The sequence below is a fragment of the Ixodes scapularis genome, unplaced genomic scaffold (assembly GCF_016920785.2).
Source record: "Ixodes scapularis isolate PalLabHiFi unplaced genomic scaffold, ASM1692078v2 PGA_scaffold4__175_contigs__length_147842914, whole genome shotgun sequence".
Classification (NCBI taxonomy): Eukaryota; Metazoa; Arthropoda; class Arachnida; order Ixodida; family Ixodidae; genus Ixodes; species Ixodes scapularis.
In genome coordinates, this window is record NW_024609879.1 from 103,691,744 (window position 1) to 103,704,161 (window position 12,418).

Genomic DNA, 12,418 nt, shown 5'->3' on the forward strand with positions numbered 1-12,418 from the left:
GGCTACACCCGAATAACACTTAGGCGTTGGGCTCCGTGTAGCAGCGTCCGAGCAACGCCCGAGTTTACGACCGCTCAAACTCCGGCGCTTTACCAAGACAACGCCGCCACACCAAAACGAAAGCCGCAGGCGCAAGGTGCGTTCGAAAAGTACGTAGCGATGGCGGAACGGCGCTGTGTTGTGACGTCGGTGCAGGGACCCCACCCACTCCGTTCGGATAATGCCAATATCTTTTGTGAGTGTGAGTGGCGGTGCGGGCGGGCGTGACTCAGGAGGGGGTGACTGAGAGTTGCTTTCACGTGCCCTTACTGAGAACGATTACATATGTCTTTCGGCACAAACCGAACGCATCACGTTCGCTGGTTCTGCTTCTGTGTCGTGTATCGATCTCTGCTGCTCTGCTTGCTCTTTCTTCAACGTGTTTCGGTGGTTTGTGTTCTTTTTCTAAGATAGGAGGCTGTAGAGTAGATGCACGCATATGTAAAATTTACGGACGGTTGGCAGCTGATATTGCCAACGTCTTTGATCAGAAGCTTCTCGCCCCGAAATGACGAAGACTTCGACGCCACCCGGATATACGAGGCCTACTGGGTGTCGGACTGCGGCGATGAAGAGGATTATTACGATGCTCACGTGCTCCTTCTGGGCGGTAAGTTTTTTTGTTGTTTTTTTTTCCTAGGGAATGGAGGCATCTTTTGGGGTGCGAGCTTGGTCAGATATGCTTGATCCGCACAACTAAGAGACCCGTTTCGTCACTCGGCTAAGCTACGCCTGTCGGGCCGCGACTGCCAAAAAGAGAAAAAAAAAAAAAAGGCTTACCAGAGTTAGAATTTTTATTGTTTTTTTTTGTCCACTCGTATGACAAGTAAAGTTCTCGCGCTCGGTCCTGCCGCGCTCACGCACAGATCATAGCTTTCCTGGTATTTTGCGACATGTCAACTAAACTGATATTTACAAAATTCGGTTCATATTTATTTTATCTTTTTGGAAAAAAGCATGTTTAAAAAATCAGATTTATGTTTAATATATGTATATATATTCCGCAGAGTCTGTGGATGACCTCCTGAAGAAAATGCAGACAAAACGGTACCCCATTCCAAGGATTGTCGGTGGAACAGCAAAGCTCGTAGGACCAGTAGGAAAGGCAAGTTTTGCCTTGCTGTGCCACTTTTCCTTGAACCAATTGTAAAGATTCATTATCCGATAGAGATAATCCAACACATCCACTCGAAAAACAGTTCAAGCCTTAAAAAAAAGCAATCGCATTTTTAGAGTGCTGTTTTACGGCGCTCCAACCAAGTGTTCAAGTGCTGCCCGACAAGTACTGCTATGGAGCGTTCAAGTGCCTTCGTTTAGCGATTAACATCATATTTTAGTGTAGTTCAGCCGAAATTAGCACGCTTACATGATCTCTTTCTTTCCTGATAAACTAACCATAGTTATTTCGGATTTTATTTTCGTGCATTGAAAATGATATGAGAAACCCCCAAAAATGACATATTTAGCTCGCTGTGGCGGTGCAGTGGTTAGCAGGCTGAGCAAGCAATGTGTTTTACTTTATGGAAGTCCAGGTTCAATATTGCATATCACAAGTAGATTTTTATTTTCAAAAGGATTTTTTTATTTTTGTCTCCAACTTCTGCGGCCCTGCATCGCAATACAAAGAATAATATACCTCACTACCGCAACATTGCTTGATCTGCACCTAATGGTAAGATAAAGCAGTGGTAAGCCTCTGATAGGTCATATATTGCAATAGAAGTGTGGTTTGTGTTGGAAAGCGTTCTGACCTTGCCCCTAAATTTCCGCTCATCAGAGCTCTCCGACTGCTAGTGCTTGGAATGTTGACAAAATTTGAATCAGCGAAGTTCAGTCTACAGAGGCAGTGGCCTCTGCAATTCGCAGAATGTGACGGCGCACTGCCCCTGTAAAGACTTTGGGTGCCACTTGAACTATCCTGTGGAGAGCCGTTAGACGGCACTCTAGGCACTGCAAAGAAAGGGGTCAAACTTAACAATTTTATTTATGAATAATTACTATTACACTTTTTTTTAATATTTGCTCATAGTAGCTTGTTGTAGTCAGCATTTTTTTTAACAGTAAAAAACAAATGGCACCTTTTTAATGAAATCAGCTCGGTTTATTATTTTTTGAAGTGGATTATCCTGCGGTCTGCCGGCATAATAACTAGGGGGAAAAAAATACCGGCAGCTGCCCCCTATTGGGTCTCGTATAAAACAAATTATGAAGACTATTTGAAGCTGTAGAGTAGCTCACTGATAAGGTGTCTGTCTCGTACGCAGCAGGACCCTGAGTCAATTGTCAATGAGGGATTATATGATGCTTTTTTTTAGGCATTTGACGATATCTGCAGCATTTCTTTTTTACAATTAACACTGAAAAATCTAATGTTGTCGACGAAACTTCGCTGAGTTAAATGGAATGGGACTGCCTTTCCTGGGGTGAATGGAGGACAGCGATACTTGTACTGCCGGTGGACAGGTGGGCCAATAGTGTTAATATTTTTCTAATGAGCAGCTGCAGACTGTGATACATGCGCCGTTCGAGTGATAAACACGCCGTCCGCTCCCCAGTGATACACGCGCCGTCCGAAACTGGCGGCATTTTTTTTTCCCCGGGCTGTTTTTCATTTACCCCCGGGAAGGGTGCAGTGCTATACCATTTAATTCAGCGAAGTTTCATTTGCAACATTACATTTTTCCTGTGTTAATAAAAAGAAAAGAAAAAAAATGCGGTAAATATTGCAAAAGCCCCCCCCCCCCCCCCCCCACCAAAAAAAAAAAGTTTGAGAAAAAGAAAAAATAAGCCCACACTGCAATTGAACCAGGGTCCCAATATGTGTGAGATAGACACCTTACCAGTAAGCTACTCCACAGCTTCAAATAGCCGTTTTCTCAATTAGTTTTATATGAGACCCAATAGGGGACAACTGCCGGCATTCTTTTCCCAGGTTATTGTGTCCCCTGCCGGCAGAATATCCACTTCCTTTTTTTTTAGCGATTACAAACCTTACTTCCTTACTGAGCGAGCCTTGATATTTTGTCTGGGGCTGTTAGCGGTTGAGTTGTATAAATTTTAGATTCCTTCTCTTTGCATTCAGAAAGTCCAAGACCTCGGTCACAAGGAGAAGAGAAAACAAAAGGAAATCGGAAAGAAAACAAGGCTGCATGACATTGCCGCTGATTTCAGGAAAAAGCAGAAGGTATGAAATTGCGCCAATAAAAGTTGGAAGTGTCTAGAGTTCCTTCCAGATGGAACAATAGTCGCCACTGAAGTTCTGTCTGCACTGAAGGAATGATAGCAAACAGTGTAGAGTTCCGTCGAAGCGGAACTATAAACTGAGCAACGGGGGTACTGCTGCCGCAAAGCGGCGTGTAAGGTGGGTCAGGGGAGTTACATTTTTGTAATGAGCCGCCACATACTGTTGCTGCGAAGCAGCGTAAAGAGGTGGACCGGTTAGGTTGACACGCACGTTTCATCGACACTGAATAAAAAGCCCTACGAAGATCACTTCGGAGACTGGACATTGGCAGTTTAGACGGAACTCTAGCGGTGACTATCGTTTTGTCTGGACGGAATTCTAGCCACAGCCATACAGGTTTCATTATTTAGGCAGTTGATTAAAGTCAGCAAACACACACGTTTTTGCCCAGATCAAGCAGACGGAGACACCCAGCCGCTACCAGAGTGACATGGTACCCATCACTGTCCTCAGGGAAAAAGAGGAAGTTATAAAAGAACTAAAAAAAGAACTGGCCAAAGAAAGGAGCCACAGTCGGCAGCTGGCTCAGGCCCTGGCCACAAAAATTGGTGTGTATGTTTCCCCCTCTCATAGTTAACGAAAACTTTGAAAGGAATATAGTTTTTACTGCTTGCCTTCTGGTTCAATTCAAACTTCATTTTTCAGTAGTTGCCGCAGGAGAGAGTAGAGACACAGCCACTACCTCCGATGAGGGGCTTCCCTTTTATGAGTCACCATTCCTTGAGTGGGGTGAGTTGCTTGGTAATGTTGATAGGCCACTCCATTTTTTCTTACATCCATCTGTGCATCTCCTTCTATTTAGAGAATGCACCCTATCCAATGAAGGATGTTCACTGCGGCCCAGTTTCAGTGCCTTCAACTTCTGGCACAGGCAAGTTTTAACTGCTTTTCTTTATTTTGTTTTTTGTTTGCCTTGTTCATTGCTAGCCATGGATGGCTCTGAGGAGTGAGAGAAAGAAATGCTCTGCAAAATGTCAGTCTACTGTAGGATAAGTGAAACACATAGATTGCATTCACGGCAGTTTGCAGCCGTGACAAGCTTTTAGCAAGATCAGAAGACTGATGTTGCTACTCAAATTACACCATATAAGCATCTCTGGGAAACGGAGGCTCCCAGAAAGGCTCCTGCAATCGGCACAATTCTCCCCAAATAAAAAAATGGCAGTTGCGTTCGCCAAGCAGGGTGCCTTTCCAGCAGGTCTCTACTTGAGCATAACCCTCCAGTATGCTCAAAGAAAATATACCATGGTTATTCACATAATTATCATCTTTATTTTGCCCGAAAATGAAGCTGCTTCCTGGGGTGCGTGACAGCTATGTGTGGCAACTTTGAAAGATAAACACAGAAATTAGGTATGGTTTGTGAAAGTTCCTGTTACTACCCTTTATGGTAAGGAAAATGAAGCTAAGATTTTTCTTACTGTGCTGGGTTCCTAAGTAGCGTCAAATCATTAACAAAGAAGATGTGGACTGAAAATGCAACCGAAACTGCATAAATTTGAAGAACCCCTTGCCTGATGTCATGGCTGTTTGCCGAGATCTTGGGTGTATCCAGAATATTATTTCTTTCCCTTTCTGACTCTGCTGATCACGTATCTGTAACATGACAGCCTGCTTCAGCTACCCTAATCACTTGGGCCGGCTCTGTGAAGCACGTGATTAAAAAGTATGCAGAATGTCTAAATACGGAACACGCCCAGTCACTTTCACGGCTTGGTTGTTCCGCGAGGCATGCCATTGAAGCACATGCTCTCATAGTTGTGCATCTCGGCAACGAGCGAACCTTTGCTCTGTGCATGCTTTCCCCTTCACCCGTGCGTCCTCTGCCTTGCATTGTCTGCTTGTTGTCGGCGACTCTGGGCTTTTGCGTGCCGTGTTCTTGGTAATTTTGAGTCAACGTCTTCTTGCCCAAGCCGACTGGGCACTTTGTCTCGTACTGCTTTCTCTCTAACTTCTTGTTGCTTCCTTTGCATATTCCGGATGCAATAAATACACAGGGAAACAAAAATCAATTCTTTTATATACTCAATTTGAGAGTGCATTCAATACTTCGGTGCATTATAAAAAGGAAGTATTTTACAATATTTGCCTGGCCAGATTATTTCTTTTCAATCTTCTAAATTGAAAAGTGGGTCTCACGTCTCTCAAATACTACCCTACAAGGCAGCGATTGATCATTGTGCTCGCCTGTAACACATCTTTCTTTTATGTCTCCAGGATGCCCATCTACACAGCGTGCGTTGCCTGCTAAAGTACTAGTGGATCAAGCTCTGGTACCGCCAGTTGACCAAGTACTGGGTGAGTGCCACAAATACAGAAAATAAACTGACTTGCAGGGTAGGAGAGGGGCAGTGAAGGATTCTACAGTAAGCATCATTGGATATTGATGAATGGCAGGGAGGTTAAGCCTTTTTATTTGGTGCTGGCATTCTAAAATATGGTGCCTTGTCCCACATACTGTCATTGCAAGTTCCTTGTTTTGTCCATTGCCAGCAAACCAAGTGCCAACATGTCCTGCTGAGAGAGTGCAGACTGTGCCGACTCCTCCCGCAGCTCTCTTGCCAGTGGCTGACGTCCCGCCAGTCGGTCAACAACAAGGTGAGTGCACAAATGAAGAAAGGATGACCTGACTTCTAGGGGGGGGGGGGGAGGAGGGTAAGGGTATATCAAAATGCATTTGTGAATACTATAGGAAGACAGTTAACCATTGCACCAAACTACTCCAAGGGGCTAACCTTGCTCCATCCCGCTACATTTTGCCAAAATATGGGTAATCTACACTATGCTTGTACCAAGAAACCAATTTCGGTTGCCTCTCAATACCGAAACTAAACCGAGTACTGTAATTGAGCATGCATGTGTTATATGGCGCAAGCAGATGCCCGACACAAAGCCCCCTGCATCAATTGTCCATCCGGTCTTGCATGGTTTTCCTGCCGTCTCGCGCTCTCGTGGTCTTGTTGGTCTCGTCTCGCCTCTTTTTTTATAAATATTTTCACGATAGACGCAGGTGTATGCGGACGCTCTGACACTAGCGTGCGTGCTGGGTAGCAGCCATGCCACATGCTGTAAAACAAAACATTTTATTTTTTTGCGGCGGGAGTTATTTTGTGAGCTGGAGCACTCGTTTATCAAAGCAAGGGTCGTGGGAAAACTATATTTTTCTAACTGCCTTTCGGTCACCGCGGCCGTGCGACGTCGGGTGTTGCCGTCCCCACCTCGCTGCAGATATGACAGCTTCTAAAATGAAATTAAGTGCCGACACATGTTCATCAACATTCCTGTCCTTGTTTAAATATCCGTTACTACTGCTGTGTCAAAGTATTGATTACCTAGGTTTCTGTCGGTGGGCTTTCTTTCGTATAAAATGTACCGCAAAAGAAAGTGGTGTGAAGAGAAGTGAGCTAAAGCAAAGAAGGCAAAGTGTGCACGCTGAACCCTCATAGCGCGCTTGTTTGTCGCGAGTTCAGTCGTTGCACAAAACGCTCCGTCTTGACCCTGGCTTGCGAAGTATTGCATCTATGCGCTCAGGTTCTTTTTTTGTGTGTGTGTGTGTGCTTAGCTTGTATTTTGTTTGCAGGCCTGGCAAGCACGTGGCACCTCATTTGCCGGCTCGGCAAGCACGGGCTGCTGGACTGTTCTTTGTCGTATGCTCGTATGTCGTAGCGACCGTTCGCGACTCCGGCGCTCGAGCTTAATGGATAACAAGATGATACCGGCATCGCCGCTCTCAAATTTCTTGCATGGGATGGGGGTGCTTACATTCGCATACAAACTTTTTTTCAGGCGTCTCGTTTGGAAAAGGTGGGGGGGGGGTGGGGGGGGGTGCTTAGAATCGCGAAAATATGGTATTTGGTAAATATGGTAAACCTTCAGTTGAGAGTGCTTCATCTATGTCAAATTCGTCCTTATTTATTTTGTGCTTTCCTACTAACAGTATAGTTCAACCCATTTTTTGTCAAAAAAGGAATGGGCATTTCCTTGGTATATTACGATACATATAAAAGTAAGCGCTTGTTAATTATATATCTTATTACTTGAATGGGTGCTCTAATGCAATTGGGGACAATACATAGTGTACTCGGTTATCAAGTGTATCCCACGGTAATGCTGTTCCGTCTTACTTAAGATAACATCTGTGTTACAGGACTTCAGCTGCCAGTGCCTGTTTTGGACAGGGAAGATCCCACACCACCGGCTTTTTCTGAGGAAGATGGCATGGTAGGCAACCACATTGTTCTATTGTTAGCATTTTGTGTTGCATCATTGTAAACTTTTTTATGCCTTTAGAAGCTTCTTGCTGTTACAAAGTACTAAGTTAATGCTATAAAATATTCTCATTCACAGTCACGTTTGAAAGTAAACTGAATGCTCATCAATTGGAGTCGCTGCAAGTGGGTTCACTAGTCACACTGGTCGAGAGTGTTAAGAGCCGTTCACACATTTGCAACCGAGTACGACCGAGAGAGACCAGACCGGTCTTTAATCCTCTTGCGACATCTTAGGACCAGCTCCGCTGTAGCGTATCCTGTTCTAAGACGTCTTACTGGGTCTTACTCGGTCGCAAGAGTGTGAACGGGCCTTTAGGAGTCTCGGGAGGACTAGTGGCATCCGAGAAGAGTGTGTTTACTACGAAATCTGGATTTCGGCTATTCGAACCTGCTGTTGTGTGTACAGTGAAGTCTAGCGGTCTGGTTTGGTGCATATGTGACGTCGGTACGCTCGACTGAATGAGCCTGTTGTGGACCGACAACTCTCCGAAGACAAGCTTCATGGGGATTCACTCCTGCCATTGGCGTACCACTGTCAACATTGAGAAGGAATTTTTTTTTTTTTTTTAATTTTAGTTTGCCAATATTTTTTTTAAATATTGTGATTTTCGGGAAAATTTTGGTTTATCTTGGTTCCTATGTTTTGTGAGGTCAGTTTTAGTGAAACTTCAATCTTGATCAAGATTTATTGCAAGGCTCCATTAATGCATTCACAATATATATGGAGGAAACAATGAGAAGCTGCAGTGGATAGGTTAAGCATGCCGAAAAAGCTTAAATATAAAAAATATGCTGTACGCGGCAAAGTGCTCAGGTGGCTAAGTTGTCATTATCCAGAATCCCAGAATGACCGAACCGAGCGTGAGCAGATGATGTGCGGGCAAGGAGGGAAGCACGCACAAAACCTTTGAAAGTCGTTAGACTTTCATGACTAAGCGAATGATTTTTCATTGCAGGTGCACCTCGGTGGCAAGATAAAGCTTTCGAAGCTAAAGATTGATGATTTGGTAGACAGACTCCCTCCCAAACGATATGTGAAAGATTTGTGCAGGTGTATTTATACTCACGAAGAGATGTGCGCGAGAAGTGTGACCGGTGCCCCCTGCCGGAGTCAATTGAAGGATGGGGCAAAGGGGAAGCTGCCGGTAACCCCAATGAAACTGCTGGCCCTTGCAAGTAAGTGAGAAAGCTTGTCCTTGAACAGCTCATGCAAAGGCGACTGAAGATGCTCCGCAAGATTTGAAATTTGTTTAAAATATTTTTTTGAAATAATTAAGTACAAGCATGACACTGCTAATGCAAGCAACAGATTACCATATTTTAATTTTTTTTCCTAGGAATTGGGGCTTTGCCCATCATTCTGCTAACGCAAAAAAAGAAAAAAGGATTGCCATAATTTTTTTTAATGAATTTGTGATTTGTGATTGTCATACTGGCATGGTAAAAGGAGCTAATTTGGAGAACTAACCTAAGTGGTAAAGTTTTCTGCCCATCATTCTGCTTTTAACGTAATGGAAAAAGCTGCTGATTCGGTGTTCTCGCTAACAGGGGTCATGCAATGTAGTGCATGCACGGTAGTAGATGATTTACAGAAATGGAAGGGATTATTTCCATGTCTTGATTATTACGGTATCTCTACTTCCTGGAGATTTCTTATAATTTTAATTTTATACCATTTTTGGTATCCTTTTGAGTTACTTTGCAATTTAAGCGAGTTCAATGAAATACAGTAGAATTGGTTGACGAGATTTTTTAGGGAAAAGTGACAGCCAATTAAGCGTTGGGAGGCTTATAAATGAGAGGAAGCAATTATGACTGCAGCTGGTTTCAGATAGAATTTCACAGCCTTGGTGAAGTTTATGGTTATTGCAATATTTGCCGAGTGTTTGTTTTTCAGAAATGTTATTTAAAGTTAGCAATTAATTTTCAGTTGCAACTTACACATGGCAGCTTTTAATAGTGAGCAAAACTTTAGAGACCATTGAGCTGACCCAGATGTTGACCCCCGTCAAGTACTGCTCCTGGCACATGAGTGCAGAGTAGTGAAGCTCCACATGCATGCTAGTATGAGGGGAACTGTACACTGTGCTTCTGCTTGGTTAAAAAGTTGGGATCACAAGAAAAGTTAAACCAGTAATAGGATGGGAAAGCAAGCAAAACTGAGCGCAGCAGTAAAAAGCTTGCATCGAGCGTCATGGCATAGTCAGTGCAAAGAGGTGAGAAAAGGGGCAGCAGAGCAGAATAAGGGGCAGCAATGATCCAACACATCAAATCGACCGCATAATATTGTTACATTTTACTTTAGGGAAAGCAAACAGATTAAATAGAAATTGATACACCTATCACTACGGGAGTTTGGGATCAGTGTTAATTAACATAAAACTGAAACAATGTGTCAATCACTTCACTATTGCACTTGTGCGATAGGGGAGGGAAGCAGGTAGTGTTTTGACATTGGCCTTTTCACCGACCTCTCTGAAATTTTATTATGTTATGACCTCACCCACAGCTCACTGTCCTTGCCCTTTTGTTTGTATAAGTTATATTTCTGTCGCTCTTGGATCATACTTCCTGAAAAGTAAAACACAAAGTTCTTAATAATTTTGGTAGTTTGAAACACTTGTATGCAGAAAAACTGTACGGTGAACGTGACATACGCACTGTCTTCAGAAACGTTTGATGAGCCAACAAGAGGAAATCTTGGAGCTTACTTTATTTGACTAAAGCACCTCAAAAAGCAGGTGAAAGGGATGGACAGGACCAAGCGCTAACTTATAACAACACAAACATGTTCAATTGTAAGGTAGCACTCCGTGCTGTCCATCCTTCTCTTGTGTCCACGCTTTTTAGGCGCTTTTCCATTCAAATCATGCACTAATTAACTAGCCCACCTAGCCATTTTATTGCTTGTTTTATTGCCCATCTAACACACATCTATTTAAAATTTCCCCAGATGGTCTCATGTACTACGAGGGAGCCAAACCCACCGAAGCTCGGCACACGGGCCCCGACAGAAGATTGTGCGGGAGGTTTTAAAGGAGTTCCTGCCCGACAACGCAAGACAAGGCACAAGAAGGAGGGAACCACCGGCACCCAAAGAATAAATGTGCATGCTTGGGTGAAACAGCACACAAGATTTACACCCAAGCCTCCATCCTCTCAATAAATGTTCCTCGAGGCATTTAGGCATAACTTGTTTACCTGTGTATTTATTTCAGCTGGTTGAATGGCTAAACTGGTTTGTTCAGCCAATTCCCTCAGCATGACAAATCATTGAACCATCTGGTCATGCTAGGTGATCTACCCAGTGTGACCAGATCACCCACCATGACCAGATCAACCAGCATGACCAGCATGCCAAGCTGGTCCCAGCATGACCAGATTAACCACCATGCCAAGCTGGGCATGCTGGGGCAATAACCCAGCTTGAAGCTGGGACCAGCTTAACCAGCTTAAGCTGGTTTTTTCAATAGGGTAGGATGACCTTGAGGGTCGCGTGACCTTGGGTGACCTTGGTTACGCCGACGCCGACGCCGACGGCGACGCCGACGCTGCTCAAGCCGGGAACGGGCCCCTAACAGCTGCGCTCTAAAATGTTTCTGCAGATTCTTTCAGTTAACTCACATAGTGCCTCAGATAGGCCAGCTCTGTTGAGTTGACTCAATTGCTATCGACCTTAGTTACACAGCGACGTCAACTGTCATTGAGCCGCTGACGATCAATGAGTTAATGACAGACGAGAGCGCGCGTGTATTTATGGGTGTTAAATACTGCCTGATTATACACTCGGGAAATCGGTGGCCGGGGGGGGTAGCGAACACTATAATCCGTTCACCCCAAAGCTGGCACTGAAAACCTCCGCCTTTAGCGCGAGCTCGCTGGCTTCCGCAGTGCTTTGGTCTCGCGCGCCTGCGTGTTCACACTTGTGTTAGCAAGTTCAGAAAGCTAGCGCTGAAGGCGGAGCTTCTAGTTTCAACTTAAGGGTAAACGGAGTGTAATAGCGCCCACCAGCTCGGAGCACGCGGAGCGAAAGCTTGCGCTGCAGAACCCAGCGATCCTGGATCGAATCTCCACCCCTGCCCGTTTCGATCTAGATGAGCATCGTACCGCGTGCGGTCGTGAACACTACTACGTGGTGCACGTTAAAGACCCCGGGCTAGAGGCTGAACTTCCCTGGCTAAATTGCTCCTCTACAGCGGAGACACGAGACGCCCATTAGGGCTGAATAACTTCCGGCTGTATAAACATATACGGAGCACAATTACCTTTACCATACCCTCAATAAACTAAATGTTCTACGTCGACCACGTTAAGATACCAACGACGTGTTAACACTTACCGGATAACAGTAACGCGACCCCGCATAACGTGATGAGCAGAATTCATCCGGCGACAGACCTTCACCCATGTATGTTCTCTTTCCGAGGACTGGTGACCACGCACTTTTAGAGTTGAGGCAAGTGCCGCTCATGCTGCGCGAAGTCGAGATACAATGTTACAAACAGAAAACCTCTTTCAGGTTACTAAGATATATGATGCATTCGTATGCGCTACGTTGAGTGTTTGTGACAGCTTCACTTGTTAGTGGATACCCGTGACCTTGGATTATATGTTTGGAGTTTGCTGTTCTCATCGTGAGGGCCGATTGTAAACGCCCGAACCTCGAGGCTACGGACGTTCGCCCTGTTCTTGCCGGTTTCTTTCGTACAATCGCCGCGATATTTGAGCCGATAAAACTAAAGCTCTTGCGATCCGCGTTATACAGAGCGGTTTCACGTTCGCACTTGTATACGACGTGGGCTCAGTGTTATGTTATTATAAGTGTCAGGATAATTTAAAACAGATCAGTTGTGTCCGGTTTTTC

General features: G+C 44.6%; 1 protein-coding gene and 1 pseudogene across 1 annotated transcript; one reads left to right on the forward strand and one right to left on the reverse strand.

Annotated features, from left to right (window-relative positions):
- Positions 1–12,418, reverse strand: part of LOC121832940 — a 142,042-nt pseudogene that overhangs the window by 31,229 nt on the left and 98,395 nt on the right.
- Positions 93–7,504, forward strand: LOC115328817 (BEN domain-containing protein 5). The gene is made up of 10 exons (XM_042293278.1): positions 93–649; positions 1,047–1,144; positions 3,122–3,223; positions 3,675–3,831; positions 3,929–4,012; positions 4,086–4,154; positions 5,501–5,581; positions 5,777–5,881; positions 6,864–6,930; positions 7,431–7,504. The coding sequence occupies exons 1-10, from the start codon at positions 469–471 to the stop codon at positions 7,489–7,491; spliced, it is 1,005 nt and encodes a 334-aa protein (XP_042149212.1). The 5' UTR covers positions 93–468; the 3' UTR covers positions 7,492–7,504.